The sequence below is a fragment of the Haplochromis burtoni genome, unplaced genomic scaffold (assembly GCF_018398535.1).
Source record: "Haplochromis burtoni strain Fernald_Lab_line unplaced genomic scaffold, NCSU_Asbu1 Contig_137, whole genome shotgun sequence".
In the NCBI taxonomy this organism is placed as follows: domain Eukaryota; kingdom Metazoa; phylum Chordata; class Actinopteri; order Cichliformes; family Cichlidae; genus Haplochromis; species Haplochromis burtoni.
The window spans coordinates 1156392-1174253 of record NW_024582498.1 but is presented as its reverse complement, the minus strand read 5'-3'; the positions used below and the strand labels follow the sequence as shown (position 1 = coordinate 1174253).

Below are 17862 nucleotides of genomic sequence, written 5' to 3'. Positions count from 1 at the left end.
CCCACTTACCCGCCCTCCCTCTTCCTCTTTTCCCTCACTCTCACCCCCTCCTCTCCATCCCGCTCTGCCTGGCTGGCACGTACATGCATGTCTGTAGACTCTGTACTGTGCTTGCTGCCGTGGCACGCGCCAACCTCACTGCAATGCAGCCCTGTGTGCATTAATTGGCAGAGAGACAGTGGGTACGTGGTATGCAGGGCGGGAAGGATAGAGAAGAGAAAGAAGGGCGGTGGGGATGCGGGGGGGGACGCAAGAGGCGATGTAAGGACACAGTAGTTACAATAACCGGTGGATGGATGGGCCGGTGGACAAGCAGTCTGGCAGGTTCACAGAGGGACAGACAGACAAACAAACAGAATGTGTATTGCTGAGTGTGCACAGGGAGATTACCTGTGTGTGTGTGTGTGTGTGTGTGTGTGTGTGTGTGTGTGTGTGTGTGTGTGTGTGTGTGTGTGTAAGAAAGCAGGAGAGTGTTTGCAGATTTGTTTCTCCTGCGTTTCACTGTGCTTTTTTTGTGTGTGCTCACTCATGTGTGCCTATATGTGCCGTGCAGATATCGCACTGCTGGGCCAAAGCTCTGTAAACCAAAGTCTGACTCACTGCATTCAACGCTTTGTGATATCCTCCCTTTCATATTTCCGTTGCAACTGAAGAGTAAAAGTTTGCTCAGTTTAGCGCAACTTTCTCCACTTGAGGTTTCTTTGGCAAAGAATTGAGCACAATGTGCCTTGATAGTTTTTGTAGGGGGGGAGAGAGACGTGCTCACTTTCAGAAAACCTCAGCATCAGCTTGATGTTTTTTTGTTTTGTTTTTTTTCTTTAAGAGAAGCGACATGCGCTGAAAGGATGTCTTCATGTCTCGTCACCTATAACACAGCACGGCACTCCGAGAAAGCTGTCTCCTTAGTGTTATTTGTTGTTTTTATAATTTTTTACTCTGACATGTAAAAATTACACAGCATTCGTTCGTGTGCGTGTGTTTATATGCACACACATACTGTAAAAAAAAACAACCCATTTTCCTACTCATCCGTTATGCATTTATACCCTCCCACACACATCTTTCTGGAACTTATCCTCTCTGGTAGCTGTTGTCCTTCTTTTAGCGGTTGTCCTGTCGCAGGCAGTGACATCTGGCTCCTGTCCTCCTTCATCCAGATCAAGTAACATTTAGGGAAGCGTTCTATGGGCTGGCCAAAAAAAGTACCCAAGAGAAAGCAGAGAAATGTCACCTGAACAAGCCGAGCCACCGAAGCGGAGGCGTAAATTAATCATTTAATTCATCAATTCATGTAGAAATACAAAATAGTCTTGCGTGAAGACAGCACTTCTCTCTGTTTATGTGTAGGTGTTTGGCAGAGATGTCCTTGCATGATTCAGAGAAAATACACAACACTTGCTCAAAAGTAAAGCCTCTCTTTTCTTTTCCTTTTTTTTTTTAACTATTGTCTTACAAAGATGGTACGAATAATGGGAAATACCCTGACACTGGTGATTGTTTTTCGATCAGTCTTTTCAGTTCTACATTTAGAAGGATTTAAGGATTCACTGCATTGTGCACGCTATAGTTCGAGTTTAATAAAGCTCTGCTTTACTGAGATGTGACGCATTCTTTCCAGACTTGCGTCAAACTGGGTGCTCACAAGTTTCGCTATTCGATGTCTCCTTAATTAATGGTGGATGTGACCCCTGTATGTGCTTCTCGTTTCTCTTTTTTTTCGTCTTAGTCATTCTCCCCCTCATTCTGTTAGACTGTATATACATGTCTGTGTCCAAGTAGCAGAAGTTGCTTCAACCTAATTGTCTTTCTCTACTCGTACTGTCCTCAAATGACTTTCTCTCTGTCTCAACTCTCCCCTCCCGCCCTCCCTCCCTTGATTCTCCTTAGCTCTGCCCAGTCTCTGTCTCCGTCTGTAACTGTAGCCTGTGTTTTTCTCTCCCTCCCACTCCCTGCGACGTATAGATACTGCATTGATCAGACACACGCGCGCAGACACATGCACGGGCGTGCGCTTGCGCACACACTGAGCCTCCCACTCCTTTCATCATTGATTCGCTCTGCTCTGCTCGGTTCTGCTCTGCTCTGGCCTCTCTTTCTCTCCCCCGCTCCCTCTCTCTCTCTCACTCACACACTCCCCCTATCTACAGCGGCACTTGTTGAATTCAACCCTTGGAGAACAGGGAGAGGGGGAGAGAAACACAGAGAGAGCGAGATAATGACAAGGAGGCAGAGGGAGGCTTTGAGACAGTGCTAGAGCAGACAGTTAGCAGGGAGAATAGGGCTTTGGAGGGTATAGAGATTGTAGATAGGCCGAGAGAAAACAGACAGAGAAAAGTCAGTCAGCAGAGAGAATCATCTTTGAGTCACTAGGAATGACACTTTAAGTGAGAGAAAGAGTCGACTAGACGGAGTACATCTGAGTGCTCTCCCTCCGTCTCTTAACTGCTCCTCTTCTGTCCTGGTCCTGACTGCTGCTGGCGTGTTTTGTGTGTGTGTGTGTGTGTGTGTGTCAAGGCTCCATGGTGTGCTTTAACCAGAAGACTGGCTTACTCAGGTCAGAACTGTCTGGGATAACAGAGTGAGCACTCTTTTTGTGCATTTGTGCATGTGTGAGAGACTGTTAGCAGAGGAAAAGGCATGTTCTTGTTTCTCCAGGTGAGTGCTTGCGTGCCAGAGTACACAGTAATTTCCCTGTGCAGCTTTTACTGCATGTGCGTGTGTGTCTTCATGCATGCAGGCTTTTATGTAAGTAAGCCACAGTGCATGCCTTTCTGTATGGAGTGCATGAAGTGGGAGAGTGTGTGTGTGTGAGAGAGAGAGAGAGAGAGAGAGAGAGAGAGAGAGAGAGAGGCGGTGACATCTTTTTCAGTTTGTATTCCTGGAAACTGTTCTGCAGCATTGCTCAATAATGAAACTAGTGCGTATATGTACGTATGTGTGGGTTGGTGGGAAGACAAAGGCAATTATAAAAGGTTCAGGGCTGGAATGAAGGTGCAAATATATCTGGAGAGTGTTACTGAAAAGGACTTTTTATTTGTTTTGTTTTTTAAAGTTGTCTTTCTTTGGATTGTTGTCTAGCTAGATCTGAGAAAGAGAACAACTGCCACGGTGTCAGCGAAATCCAGGAAAATCTATGACATGAAAAACAGGTTGCATTCAGTGTGGGGTTTATTTCTGAGAAAAGTTAAGGCGTACAGGCTGTCAAAGTCCATGCTGTGGGTAAATTGTTCTGGATGCATTAAGAGCAATACATGGAAGGAGTGCAAGGTTCTTGGAATTTAAGTAATGTAAAACAACATAGCCTAAAGGTATTTCACAACCTTCTATGCACAGTAGGCGCAGCATTGTGTTCGTGTTTTTTTTTTTTTTCTGTGGAGTGACTCCTCCTTTCTCTCTCCTGCCTCGACTCTCTCACCCACTATCTCTGCATATCCATCTTTCTTTCGCACACCTCTCACTTCTCCCTCAACTGTATGCGTGTTCTCACTTCATCGCAACTCTATTTTCATTCTTACTCTTTGCTTTTTCTAAGAGAGAGAAACAACCTGAGAGGATCTATCTCTCTCTTCTCGCCCCTCTGCCTCCCTCTGGCATGTCTTTTCATCTTTCACGCGTTTGCTTTTTGCTCCTTCATTTGTCAGTGCCTTTCTCCTCTCCAACGCATTTACCATACCTTTTTTTTGGATTCCTTCCGCTTTGTTATTACAGATGCCTCTCCCGGCGGCAGAGTCTGCAGTGAATATCTGAAGCCCCATCTTCCTTCCACTCTGTGGCCATCATGTCCCAGCTGCTCCATGTGGAGATCCCAAACTTTGGAGCTACGGTTCTGGGTTCCCTTAATGAGCAGCGCTTGCTGGGACACTACTGTGATGTATCCATACTGGTTAAAGGTCAGTTGGCAGAAAAATGTTAATGTTGCTCTGTTAATCACAGATTAACTTGTACAAAGTGCTAACTGTCTTCGTCAATGTTCTCAACTTCTTTTTCCCTCAACCAGGCCAGGCTTTCAAAGCCCACCGGGCTGTTTTGGCCGCCAGCAGCCTCTACTTTCGTGACCTCTTCAGCAGCTCCACCAAGACCCAGTTTGAGTTGCCTTCCTCAGTCACACCTGCTTGCTTTGAGCAGATCCTCACTTTCTGCTACACAGGGAAGCTAACAATGGCAGCTAGTGAGCAGCTGGTGGTCATGTACACAGCTGGCTACCTCCAAATTCAGCATATAGTTGAAAAAGGCATGGACCTAATGTTTAAGGCAAACTCACCTCACTGTGACTCGCAGACAATGGGGTCCTTAGAAGAAACGGTATCTGAGCCACAGAGTCCTTGTAATAATGGCAACGGCCTGGCAGTGGCTGCCCTTCTAGGGACCCCGGGATGGTCTTCGACTCTGCTCATACCGCAGCGTAAGATTAAAATTGAAGGAGGTGAGCCCTTGCCCCTGACTGTACCTTCAACGCCAAGTAAGACTTCGCCTTCAGAGCTTGGGAGTAGACTGGGGAGGGCCGGGCCGCTGTTCTACACAACAGCTGGAGGGACCCCTATCCCTGGTATGCCCGCTTTCAGCCTCCAGGGGACTAGTGGCAGTGGAGCTGGAGGAGGAGGAGCAGCCGGCGGTGACAGGTCCAGCCCCGGAGCTTCCAGTCTGCCCACAACCGACAGTCCCACGTCCTACCAGAACGAGGATGAGGAGTTTGAGGAGGAGCCCTACGATGGGATCACAGAGGAGACCTACAGTCATCTTTATGGACGTTCAGCCAATCCCTACGGGAGTGAGTATTGTGTTAGATGTTTCTAAAGTCCTTAACAATGCTTATTAGTATATGAAACAACAGTGGCATGCCATAAGGAGCTGTGCTTACAACACACCCCCTGATTTTACAGCACTTCGATCCTTAAAGCACATACTATCAAAGTCCAGGACTCTGATAAAGTCTCAATGGCAACTTTAAATTTGTAGTCATGTCAAGTCTGATTTGGTGCATTACTTTCTCAGCTGCCCTCGGCTCATATGGAGGAAATTAATTTGATAACAGAGCGATCTCAAAGTAAAACTTGAGAGGACTTGGAGAAACTAAATGTGGGGTTTATCCAGACCTCTTATCTGTTACAGGTTGTGCAAAAAATTAAAAAAAACAAAACAAAAAAACTAGAACCTGATGCACATTCATTTCATCCCAATTACCTTATTTAATCTTTTATGCATCGTGTGTCCTGCGCATCTTTGAAAAGCAGGTTGTTGTACTTCCAGTATGTGTGTTTGTGTGTGTGCATGTGTGTGTGGGGGGGTTCTTTCAGCTTAAAGATAGCTTTATGGAGTTATGATTGAAGTGCTTCGTGACCAACAACATCTTCCTTATCGCAGCTACAGCAGCCGGACCGTACCGCTTTTCATTATGGCTTTCTGCCACATTTTTTACACTGGTGTAGATTTTTTCAATACATGCAGGTGTAAATGGTTTGCATTCACATAAACACACCGACGGGGTACCTATGGATAGTGATAAACTCACACATGAGTACACATACACACAGATTCCGCTCTCCTTCATTCTTCACATCCTGCAGCTCAAAGAGAGGTTTGTCAAATTCTAGGGTTTCACATATTTATGAAATCCATTCTATCTGCAATCAGTCAGAGCACCCCAGGGTGACATTGTAGGATATTTGAGAACCATGCACATCTTTATCTTTCCTGTGTGTGTGTGTGTGTGTGTGTGTGTGTGTGTGTGTGTGTGTGTGTGTGTGTGTGTGTGTGTGTGTGTGTGCACGCGCGCAGATGTGTCTGCACATACAAATAGATTAATCTACACCTTTCGCTATGTGCATGCGTGTGGCAGTTATTGGATTAATTTCTTTTTGTTTCATGTGTGTGTGCGTGCAGGACGAGTATGCATGTGTATACACTCACAAGCTGTCTTAGAGGTTTTTGGGTGAAAAAAAGAGTTTTTGAATAAGACCCCAACACTCAGCTCTGGATATGTCCCCCCCCTCTAAAACTAAAGATGCTGATGCTGCACAGTGACTTGTCTAGGATGCATCTGCAAAGCTCTAAAACATTCATGGAACACAACAAACTTGTATGAGATTACCCCAACCTGCTTTACTAATTAAATTTCATAGCTTCTATTTTGGTGTGGATACACAGGGGTAGGCGTGGAAAACAACTTTGTTTAGGGTGTTTTTATTCCAGTAAAGTGACGGATACCAATGTGTTTTTGTGATGTGAGATTTTAAATAAAGTTTGCATTTCGGTTCTTTGTCTCTTTTTTTTAGTCCAAGACAAGCCGGAGATGGCGTCGATGCCCTTGTCCTTGGAGAACCGCAACTGCGTGCTGATCCGCAGGGACCTTGTGGCGCTGCCTGCAAGCCTCATAAGCCAGATAGGCTACCGCTGCCATCCTAAGCTCTATACTGAGGGGGACCCTGGAGAGAAGCTGGAGCTGGTGGCGGGTAGGCACGCACAAAGCAATCACAAGTCACTCACAGCACATTTAGATGCTAACATCTTACCCCTGCAGAATTTCCAAGGATTCGCTTACACACCAAGTGAGTTTGGAAGATATCGAAATTGGATTTAAAAATGAATTTAACTAAATGAATTTAAAGTCATAAATTCAGGAGGATGGAGAGCTCATTGTCAAAGTTTAAAGTTACTGAAATCTTTTTAATGAGACTTGGGCAAAGAGGACCATCTATTAGAGAATTTACCCACAGCCCTGTGACCTTCATTCATAGTGAATGTAAGGGTCAACTGCATGTAATCAGCCCTCTTTGTCCGATATGAGACTCCTACCAGAGAATTACTGCTCATTCACAGCAACTTGACTATGCATAAGTGCTAAAAAATTTGATTAAGACTGTTTAGTTAAATTATGTTTACAACTCAGTGCCGTTTAATTGAATTCATATTCCTAATTAAAAGGCTGTTTGGGAAAACATTGTCTGACCCATGTTAATCCACGGATCAGGCAAGGGTCAGGAAGCCGGCGCCACGTCTCTGTCTGTCAGACTGAAAGTGCTAAAATAAAGCTGCAAGTTTCTTTGCAGAGATTTAAGACTGAGACAGAAGGACCATCTCTGCACCCATCCAACCATCTCTGCAGATATCATCAGTCTTTATGGAAGAGTAGCTAGACAGAAGTCACTCTGGAGTAAAAAGCATATGACTGCCTGCCGGGAGTTTGCCAAATGGTCCTTACAGAGCTCTGAGAGTATGAGGGAAAAGTTCTTTTATTTATTTTTTATTTTTTTGGTGCAATGAGACAAAAATTGAACTCTTTGGTCTGGCTCCCACATCACGCTCTTGGCACTTCAAAGAGAACAGGTACAACTCACCGTGTAGGTAATACAGCTTCCACAAAGGAACGTGACAGAAAACCTTAAATCGATTCGGTGCCGAATCTCTCCAGACAAAAGAACGACATCTGAGTACTTCCCAGCATAATTCAAAGAGAGCTGAGCACAATAATGCGCAAGTCGTGGTGAATAATCCAAAACTCGATTGGTGTAAGGGCTCATGCACTGCTGAGGAAGGGATGACGCTGGAAAGAAAGCAAAACGGAGTCATTTAATAGTGTGCTGCTTTTGTCACCGTCTGTTCCTCTTCTCTGATTTCTGACTCCATTTTGTTTAAGTCCATTAAAGATCTCCTTAAACTTTGACTTCAAATGTAGAAAAAGGCCTCAAAGTGGAGTAAAAGGTAAAAGAAGCAGAGAGGAGGGCCTTCAAAGATAAAGGAAAATGCTGTAATGTCAGCGTGTTTCACACAAGATTTTTTCTTTTTTTTCCTTTGTTTCCCACACAGGTACACAAGTGTTCATGACTCGAGGCCAGCTGATGAATTGTCATCTATGTGCCGGCATCAAACACAAAGTCTTGCTCCGCCGTCTCTTAGCCACATTCTTTGACAGGTGAGCAGAAAAATGTGCAAATAATGAACAAACTGTTTAAGTATTTCGACTCTTAGGCTTGACTTGTGTGTATGACTCCAACACTACTGCTGTTGTCACAAACCAACTTTCACACTCCATCTGTGGCCATGTTGTGCAATGCGGTTTGTTATGTGTGCTCCAATGTTTATCTACTGTATGTGCCTGTTGCTGACTCTGCCCCCTGGTGTTGACTTTGCATCCCTGCAGAAACACTTTAGCCAATAGCTGTGGGACGGGCATTCGCTCTTCTACTAGTGATCCCAGCAGGAAACCCCTGGACAGCAGGGTCCTCAACGCTGTCAAACGTAGGTCATACTTGATAGAAGTAATGGAAGTTTCAAAGGGGGGCAGTTTGTGCCACGCTGACTTTTGCTGTATTCTTTCTTTCTTTTTTTTACAGTCTACTGTCAAAATTTCAACCCTAACTTCAAGGAGAGTGAAATGAATGTGATTGCTGCTGACATGTGCACAAACGCGAGGCGGGTCCGCAAGCGATGGTTGCCCAAGATTAAGTCCATGCTGCCCGATGGCATGGATGTGTACCGTGCAGGAATGGGCATGAGCGCTGCTATAGGTCTGGGTCTGACGCTGGGTGCCCCTCAGTCAGGGTTACCCCTCACTTTTGAGGCCGACTTCAAGACCTTAGAGCAAAGGTTGTATCCTGATCGTAAGGACCCTCTCAGGACTCACCCACCCCTGACAGAAGGCAGCCCCGGGTCTGGGGCGGCTGGAGCAGAAGCTGAAGATGAAGGCGAAGGAGCAGTCCAAGAGGAACAGGAGGAAGACGAGGATGAAGCTAGGTTAGAGGGTGTAAACAGATCACTGGGGGCGATCCCAGGAGCCGAGGCAGGCAACTGTGGCGACACGCCGGCTGAGCAGGAAGCAGAAAATTTTGGACACGGTGCGAGGGTGAACGGACAGTGAATGTCCTTTTTAGGCTGTCTCTTACATTGTGAGAGACAGCCTCTTCTCTTTGCTTGCTCTTTTACAACAGCTCGTCCGCCACTCTTCCTCCTCTGTGCTTCCTCAACGGGAATTTCGCTCAGCACAAGAAGCCGCACTCACTGATCTTACTATACAGGAATCTGTCGCACATGCATGCGCACACGTGTGCTTGCGTGCTCACATAATTGCCGCTAGTGGAAGCAGAACACTGTTCTTAGAAGTAGACACAGGCATGGCATTAGCACTTTGAGAAAGTCGACTCTTTCTGCTCCGCCCGTTTCTTGGTACACTCAGTATGTACTCAGTGTTTTGGCATCCGCAGCATTATTACAAAGGCCTGGTAGCAGAACAAATGGCTGTAATGATTCATCATTCAAGTGCAATACAAAAGCAACAGCTGCTTTGCCGGTGTGGTACACCGATTTGTAAAATGATTCCATTTTCTTGGAAAGCTGCATCAGAAACTAACCCGTGTAACCTTGGGGAAAACAGATCTGGAATGAGCAATGTTGACCGCTTTATGTTACTTTACTGTATTTTGAACGTGTATGAATGTATAACAACAACAGTTTTGCAATTTAAGGCCATGTACTGTGGTAGCTCCATTAAACAAAACGGTTTTCTCCCTATTAAATAGGCCCATCATTTAGATGATCAAATTTTTTTAAGCAGTCATGTCTATAGTCCACAGTCTAAAAACAACTCTATCACATGGAGTTGTTTATTCGGGCATATTTGCCCATGACATGTTGAATTAGGTTGTCAATGTGATGCCTGTGTCTGCTCCAGACCACTCCTCCCCAACCACACATGCATACAGATAAGACATATTTCCTAACCCGTGGATAATAGCCTTGAATATCTGCGCCAATGTATTCAGAATACATGGTCTATAAAAACAGTGCTTTTTAACTCTGGGTAAAAATCATTCTCTTGTGGAGATACAGAGAGAGACTTGAACATGAACATGCACTAAAAAAAAAGAGAGAGAGAGAGAAAGAAAAAATCCGAGCTTGCATGCATTCATACAAACAGTGGATACAAAGAATTCTCGGAAAAAAAAACACCAACAAAGCCACAAACCTGCATTGAAATAAGATAACAGCTGCCGTTGCCTCGAGATACGCTGTTAATGCTCAAAGAGGACTCTCTCCGTTTCCCGCTGGACCTGACCGCAGTCTGACGCATGTTAGAACTGATCCGGCTGTGACCCAGGATTTACACAGTAACTGTTGGAATTTCTTGTTGTTGTTGTTTTATTTGTTTTTTTGTTTGTTTGTTTGTTTTAAACTAAAGAGTGTGCTGTGCCCATGAGCAGAGGAGACTGGATATATGGAGTAGTAAAGAAGTGCACTACACTGGGCAGTAGAAGAACGAATGTTAGAGAGAAGCACTGTTCCACCTCGGTGATGTTGTGGTGGTGGTGTGATATGCACCGATACTACGCAGTCCTGCTTCCTACCTGGCTGTTTGTTTGTTTGTTTTATTGTTTGTTCTTTTTTTTCTTTGGGAGGGTGGGTAAATTATTGAATCAAACTTATACGAGCAATTTATGCTGGCTTATTGCATTTGCACTCAAAAGAAGGTAAAGAGCCGAGACGCTGAGGGAGGTAACGTGGACCTTTTTAATTGAGAGGCTGTAACGACAACACCTGAAACGAGTCTCTCTGACAATGACTGTTTCTACGTTTTGGAAGGGGGGTGGGGGGAGCAAAGCAATGTCCAACAGGGACTTTAAACCTGCATTCGTCATACCTGATTTCTTCTTTTGATATCTGTTTTTTGCCACACAGCCTTTCTTCATTGTGCAATGCATAGATCTTCCCTGTATCTTTTTTTTCCCCCCTATCAGCAAACGAAAGCACAGAAAAGACCGTTCATTTAAGTAAAAGAGAAGCCACCAACATTTGGGGGAAAGTGGGTTGTGATAGGTTAATTTAAGAACTGCCGGGCTTAGTACTAATACTATTCTCAAAATATATGCTATGCCACTTCATGAGCGGGGCCAGAGTAGTCTCTGTTTCTGCTCTTGTTTCAGCGTCTGTTAGGGGAAGTTTTAAGATGGCCCTGCACAAGAAACACAGGGTTACGATTGCACTAGGTAGTAACAAAAAGGTTCATAGCGCGTTTATTTTCTTTGGGAATAAGTGCGATCTGCCGTAGATAAAACAAGACTGTGTCACGATGGCTGGGATGATGGATGAATGTAATCTGTAGCACTGCTGTGGTGAGGGTCCAAGCTTTGATTTGAGTATAGTAAATTCTTCAAAATATGCCATAATATAAAATTAATACCGACTGTGAGGCTGGGTGGTGTTTAAACCTAAAGCTTTATTGATATAGTGATTTTTTTTATTTTTTATTTTTTTTTATGTTTTTCAAACTGCGAACAGGTCTTCCAGTGTAGTGAACATCGTTATGTGCAAAACTGAGCAAGGTTCACATGCAGTGCAGGCTTTTTTTCCCTCTGTTTGATGTTTTTTTTAACACAGAGATTTTGCAAATTGTACCTTCATATCATATGTTTATTATTTTTACAGGTTTTTCTCGCAGTAAAAAACAAACAATATTCAGTTGTCTATTTGAGCCACTTAAATGTCTGATCACTTCTGATCAGAGTCAGAGTAACAGACTTGAGAAATGAATATGTGTAGCCTTTATTTTGGAAAATATAGAAAGTAGCTGTTATAGCTTCAGAAAAAAAAAGAGAGAGAGAAACCTTTCTACTCAGTTAGTAAACTGGGCAATGAGTGTGATATTCTTTGTATTTAATATTTCTCTCTGTGTGTTTTTGTGTAAAATAAATCTTTGATCCTTTTGAATAGGAGGACTTTCGCAGAGATACTAAATACATGGGGAATATGAAATCAGCTGCAATTAAAATAAAGCAGTAAATAATAACGGGTGGGGAAACATGGATGTGTTCCACTGTAGTATTAAAGGGGTGTGGAGCAGTGCCTTAGACTGTGAATGTGTGGGTGTGGATGCGTGCCATTACTTTGTGTTCAGAAGCAAACAGGACCAAGGACCTACTAAATATAGCCAGATAACACTTTTTTTGGCCATTTTTGAGTTTAAAATTAAAAACTAGTAATCTTTTATTCTAATAAATGATATTAATAACATAGTCATTTATTCACCTTACATTCTTGCTTTATGTTTTCCATCATGTTGGCTCACCAGCCCAGTATTACATATTTACAGCACAGCTCTTAAGGAATGTGGTTGAACACCCTTGGAAGAAATTCAAATGAAATCTCATTCGTAGTATAGTCAAGTATAGTCAAACCTGTTCATCAGTTAGTCACATTTAAGGTGTGACGGGCTTTTGTTGTTGTTGTTTGGGGGGGGGGATCTTTCTTTTTTTACGCACGATTTCCTTATCACGCGCTGGTTTTGACCAGCTCATTCACTTTTTCTGCCCCGCTGCAAAACAAAGCCATCAAAAAAACCCAAAACAGAACAATAATCCTTTAAGACCACTTGGGGTTTGATCCTTTTCTTGTGCAGGGTAAATGAACGATGTTGCACTATAAACGGAGAATGTCATGGCTAACCCTTGGGAAGATTGACGTGGCCAAAAGAGAAAAGTCCAGTTACATGTATGTCATGTATCGGACGTGTTTCTCATTTATATCAAACTTTTTGTTTTTCTTGGATGGTTATTGAATAGAAGGTATTTTGTTGCAAATAACTTCTTCCTCACTTTGCATCGGGCTCTGCTCACCCCCACACGGACACTGTAGTTTTTTGTTCCAGTGACTGGCTCATCATGAAAAACAATACATTTATATGCAAAGAGACACTTGTACCATAAAATGCATGCCATTCGCACTCACCGCAACCCAATGAAACCTCTGATCTTTATGCACCATGTATTTTATGCTGAATAACTCTTGTCACTGTTAGTAAACAAAGATCGAGGTGTCCTGTGGTGAGCAGGGCTGGATTTTTTTATTATACAACCTGGCCTTTCGCTGAATGTTTGCATAAAGCTGAATTTCTTGTATTAATGACAGCAAAGTAGTGACAAAGAGTGGAATACAGAGACTAAGTACACAGTTCAGTATGTTCACAGCTCAGCACACTCAGAAGAAAATGCACTGAAGGTTTGTTTGTGTATTTACATGTCCTTGTACATAACGCCAGCACTTTAGAACTACTTGGAAAGGTGAAAGGAAAAACACTGAGAGCAACCGGGTGTTAGGCAAATGAGGAGTAAATGCAACTTTTAAAGCCATGTGTTCAGAGCGCTGACAATCAGAATAGGAACGAGACCCAAAGTGCACTACGGGACATATGGTATGACTTGCTATGTGCTCTTGCTGTTTGCTTTGTCTTTCTTCAGCTTGCTTCGGTCTGTGCTAGCTTCCTTTCCAGAGTGGAGGGACATGGTGATGTTATCTCCAGCCTTCTTGGTTATAAGTGTGCGTCTTTAAAACCAGGACTGAGTCAAACTTTGGTGCTTTGCAAACAGAGCTGGACACGGACCATATCTGTCATGCTCTGGTAAGCATGTTCTGGACGTGGTCCTGAGCCCAGGTTTTGTTGATAACCCCCTTTGATGGACAACAACCCTACACCGATCATGGTAATGTTCTTCACTATCAGCTGGGTTTGGATCAGGCAAACTGGGATGGGACAATTTCAGTGTTGATGCCGCTTTATGTTTCAAATGAAAAAGATGTTTATGCGCCTTCTGACTCAAGCATCAATAATATATACAACAGAAATGCAAGTTGCCACTTTTGATGTAATCTACCTTTCATTCCCATCATATTTGCCATCACCAGTTTTAAGTTGTATAGTCCAAGAGTACCCAATTTCTTTAAATGCAATACAGAAAAATCTGCTTTCTAATAAAAGTCCTTACTTCACCATATACTGTCTTTTGTCTCTCTTTGCATTTGCCAAAGTACCTACAAAAGGATGCACTTGAAATATATTTTTCTCTGGAAGTTGCGATTTATTGTAGATCTGCATGGCTTCAAACATGTAAGTAATGAGATTCCAGCAGAAAGAAGACAAATTAGTGACAATAATAATTCTCACTGTCTGTGCCACCGAGCTGTGAAATTCTTGTGTCATTAAAATGGTGTTAAATTTTGCTGGATGAGTCACTGGAGTTCCTTCAAAGATGAATGTAACATACAGTATACAGCCAGTTTTATTTCATGAAGGCACAGGTTTAGAATTGCAGGCAACACTGGATCGATCCAAATCAACCATATTAACCTAAGCATTTCATCTATGATATATAAATATATGTATGGGGGGACTCTTATTAAGCTACCCCTCATTCTTTCAATTTTTAAAAATTTATTTTGCTATGAAAATGAGAAAGACTGAAGATGCAGCAGCGATTATATGGTATGTGAGGTGAAAGAATGTGTTCAACTCTAACAAGATTGAAAGTCAGTATTTGGTATAACTACTTTTATCCTCGAACACAGCCTGAACTCTTGTAAATTCTTGAACTAGTCTTCAAGGATAGCTCTCCAGGATCCTCAAAGGACAATCACAGCTCTCCTTTGCTGGCTTTTATTCCATTCCCTGATAGCCACCAGTCCATTTAGATAATTTATGCTGAAGCTTCGAACAGTAGAATTATAGATTAACTATTAGCCAACACTTATAAGTTTGGGTTAATGGCTCATGGAAATCACTTTGTTGGTGGAAAAAATGCTATTCTATTACTGTAAAAAGTGGGACCTTTTTAATAGTAAGTAAAAAAAATGCATAAAAGTTATGTTTTTGTATACACACACACAAAAACACAACTTTTATGCATTTTTTTACTTACTATTAAAAGGGTAAAATATATACCTTTAATTATATCTAGATAATTCAACCTTTAATTGCAACTCTTAAACATACTCGACTGTATGAGCTCGTGTTCTCTCAAGCTGCTCTGGTATCTACTCGTCATCCTAGCTGGTTTTTGTTTTTTCAACGGAAAAATCGCGCGGCGTGTGTTTAGTTGTCCTGATGTAGCTAACCTAAACTTTCTGTGGTACATACTAGCAAGATATAAACGAACACAGCAGGTCTTTTGGAAGAAAAACCCTCAAAATTTCACAATGAGTGACGATGCGGACTCCCCTCCTGAGAGGGAAATGAAGGTATGTCTCTGTTAAAGTTGACTTCACAGGTTAGCATGTGTAAGTTACCGTGTCAGTTCACCCTTAATGTAGTGGCTAGTTTAGCTAGCTGGCTAGCTAAACAAGCCACTTGTCGTGGGTTATGTTTTCTGGTTTAGGTATCCTTATCCTCACGATATTTACTGAACTGTAATGACTACTTTGATACGATAAAACATTAAAGACTTTCACAGCGGTTTAAAAGCGTTTCAATTAAAAGTAGTTACTGCAGTTTTATTCATGCCATATTTTAGCCCGCTACTTAGGGTTAGCACCGTAGCCGGTGTGACGTTGTGCTTGTAAAGTTAAACGCCGCTGTGTTTGGTGGATTCTTCCTATTAAATTATTCATTTGTAAAATAACGTGTTCTAACACACATTGCTTTTTTTTTTTGTTTAAGTTTTATATATTGCTGTAACATTACAACAAGCCTTGCACCGATTGCTAACACGACATGGTAACGTGTTAGCATAGTTCTAATTGAGAGGCATTATAAACATTTGGCTTTGAGAGCACCCTTCAGGCTCACCAGCTATCTTGTCAACAATGTTTATTTAAAGTGTGTATTATTCTGTTTCGAAGACGCTGCGTTTGCATTTACCGAAGTGGACCCACAGTTGTTAACAGTTCATAACAGGTCACCATGAAATGAAAGTGTTTGCCTTTCGTTTTAGGATTTTCAGTTTCGTCAGATGAAGAAAGTCAGAGTGTTTGACCCCACCGAAGATTTGCCAAAAGACAGATCCAGCCTCCTTGCCATCTCAAATAAATATGGCTTAACTTTTGTGGGGCTTGACAGAACTCTCAAGGTGTACTTAACTCGAGATATTCTGGCTGCTGATAAAGGTGATGGCAACTCCAACGAAATAGGTATGAATACACATGCAGTTTTAAATAGTGCAATAATGACAGGTTAAAAACACAATGTTGTCATGACGGATACACCACATGTTTCATGTCATTAATAATTTTTGCTGTTTCACTGTCCACTAACATCTTCCTCCCTATTTTAGTCAAAGGAATACCAGCACTGACTGAAGTGACCGTGGAACTAATTTTGCACCACGTGGCTCTCAGTTGTGATGAGCTCACACTGTCCATGTGTGGCATGTCTGAGGAAGCTGGCTTGTCACTCACATTCTATGATGTCCGCACGTTCATGAACAAGGTAGTTATTTCAGTCTGTCTGCCTAATGTGTTAACACAGTCGAACACCTGTTGCCAAATTTCACCTTGTCTGGTAAATGTAATCATGTTGTCTGATATTTGTTTTAATTTGCATTCCTTGCTTTTCCAGGGAAAACTACAGAAGCTACCATTTGCATCGCACCAGCCAGCTGTAGCAGCTGACGTCTTAGTGCAGGACCTGAAGTGGAATCCTGCGCAGGTGTCTGTGTTGGCTGTCTGCCTCTCTGATGGCACTATAATGATTTTGGATGTTACTGACAGTATCAATGTGCAGGCCAGGCTGCCTTCTTCAAGTGGAATTACCTGCAGTGAGTGACACTCTTGACATAATTGCTAAATTTATCTGCAGTCCATATCACTGATGTGGTTCAGTAGTTGTTTACTTGCTTTGTTTACCACAGTTTGCTGGAGTCCAAAGGGAAAGCAAGTTGCAGCTGGAAAAATGGATGGTACAATCACACAATATACACCAGTAAGTTATAATAAGAAGAATTTTGAATTAAAAGCAAATTGCTTAACAGTCTTTGGAAGCTACAGGAACAGATTTTTCTCCTCTGTTCTAAAGGGACTGGAGGAAAAGAAAGTTATCCCATGTCCACAGTTCTTCACCCCTGGCGAAACTGTAAAAGGTAAGGTAGCCATACCTATGTATAGGGCTGCACGATTTTGCATAAAATGAGAATCACGATTTTTTTGGCTTAGAATTGAGATCACGATTCTCTCACGATTTTCTTTTCCAGTATAAATATTTATTGCACTTATTAACTGCACATCAACTTCGTAACAGTTGAGACTGAACATAAAAACAATAAATAAACATAAAAACAACAAATGTCTCACATTTTGTCGTTGCCGCAAAATGTTGTACTGCTTGAAATTCCGTCTCCACCGTTGCTCGACACTGCGTGTATAGAGCAGGTAGTGCAACAATAGAAAAATAGTTGCGGGACGGCACTGTGTAGCGTTTGTCTAGGGTGTTGATCATTTTCCTAAATCCCTCGTTTTGCACAGTGTTGATGGGAGCCATATCTTTGGTCAGGTGATAAGTGATAGCCTCCGTAATTTCTTTGTGCCTGCGGGAGTTCGACGTGTATAGGGAAGCGCTGTATAAGGTTCCCGTTATTGATGTTTGGGTGGTTGACCGGGACGGATTTTCTCCTGTCACTTTCTCGTCATCCCTGACGTGCTCTCCGTTGTTTTTTCCCTGCTAATTTTAGCATCACACGGCACAGCTTCTGTATCACGTGGTATAAGGCTCCGCCCTTGTCATTTGTTGAGCAGGAAGAGTGAGCGCTTGTTTTCATGCAGATTACGTCCCGGATCAAAATGCGGTACAATCGTTGTCGTCTTTTTTTTTCTTTTCTTTTTTTCTTTCTTTTCTTTTTTTTTTAAAATCGTTGTCATTTGGAAATGAGATCGCACATAAGTATGAATCGAGATCGCGATTTTCTAACGATTAATCGTGCAGCCCTACCTGTGTATATAAAATTAAACTATGAAAATGGTCCATACACTAAGGTTTTTATCTTGGTGGTGATAGATTAGTAATAGATTGCAGTGATTCCATAAAATATTTCAAGTTGTATAGGAAAAGGAGGAGCTGAGTCTTGCTGTTTTGTTGATGTTCCAATGTCTTGTCTCTCTTTCCTATTTGTCTCT

The 17862-nt window shown here is 42.4% G+C and overlaps 2 protein-coding genes across 13 annotated transcripts in view; both read left to right on the top strand.

Moving 5' to 3' along the window:
• The window catches only part of LOC102292394 (nucleus accumbens-associated protein 2), a 35324-nt gene extending 23571 nt beyond the window's left edge, over window positions 1–11753 (top strand). For 5 of the 7 annotated variants that reach the window (XM_005931169.3, XM_005931167.2, XM_042224420.1 and 2 more), the window contains exons 2-7: window positions 3709–3890; window positions 3998–4768; window positions 6273–6449; window positions 7804–7909; window positions 8138–8235; window positions 8331–11753. In XM_005931169.3, coding sequence (XP_005931231.1) covers window positions 3779–3890; window positions 3998–4768; window positions 6273–6449; window positions 7804–7909; window positions 8138–8235; window positions 8331–8854 — 1788 coding nt within the window. In that variant the 5' untranslated portion in view covers window positions 3709–3778 and the 3' untranslated portion in view covers window positions 8855–11753. The other 2 variants (XM_005931168.3, XM_005931172.3) reach the window with 2 other exon arrangements.
• A 2987-nt stretch (window positions 11754–14740) lies between these two features.
• LOC102297410 (inactive phospholipid phosphatase 7) overlaps window positions 14741–17862 on the top strand; it is a 77810-nt gene continuing 74688 nt past the window's right edge. For 5 of the 6 annotated variants that reach the window (XM_042224419.1, XM_005931188.3, XM_005931190.3 and 2 more), the window contains exons 1-6: window positions 14741–14997; window positions 15690–15885; window positions 16029–16183; window positions 16313–16511; window positions 16605–16675; window positions 16769–16832. In XM_042224419.1, the coding sequence (XP_042080353.1) occupies window positions 14761–14997; window positions 15690–15885; window positions 16029–16183; window positions 16313–16511; window positions 16605–16675; window positions 16769–16832 (922 nt within the window). In that variant the 5' untranslated portion in view covers window positions 14741–14760. The remainder of the gene's footprint in view (window positions 14998–15689; window positions 15886–16028; window positions 16184–16312; window positions 16512–16604; window positions 16676–16768; window positions 16833–17862) is intronic. The other variant, XM_005931189.3, reaches the window with a different exon arrangement.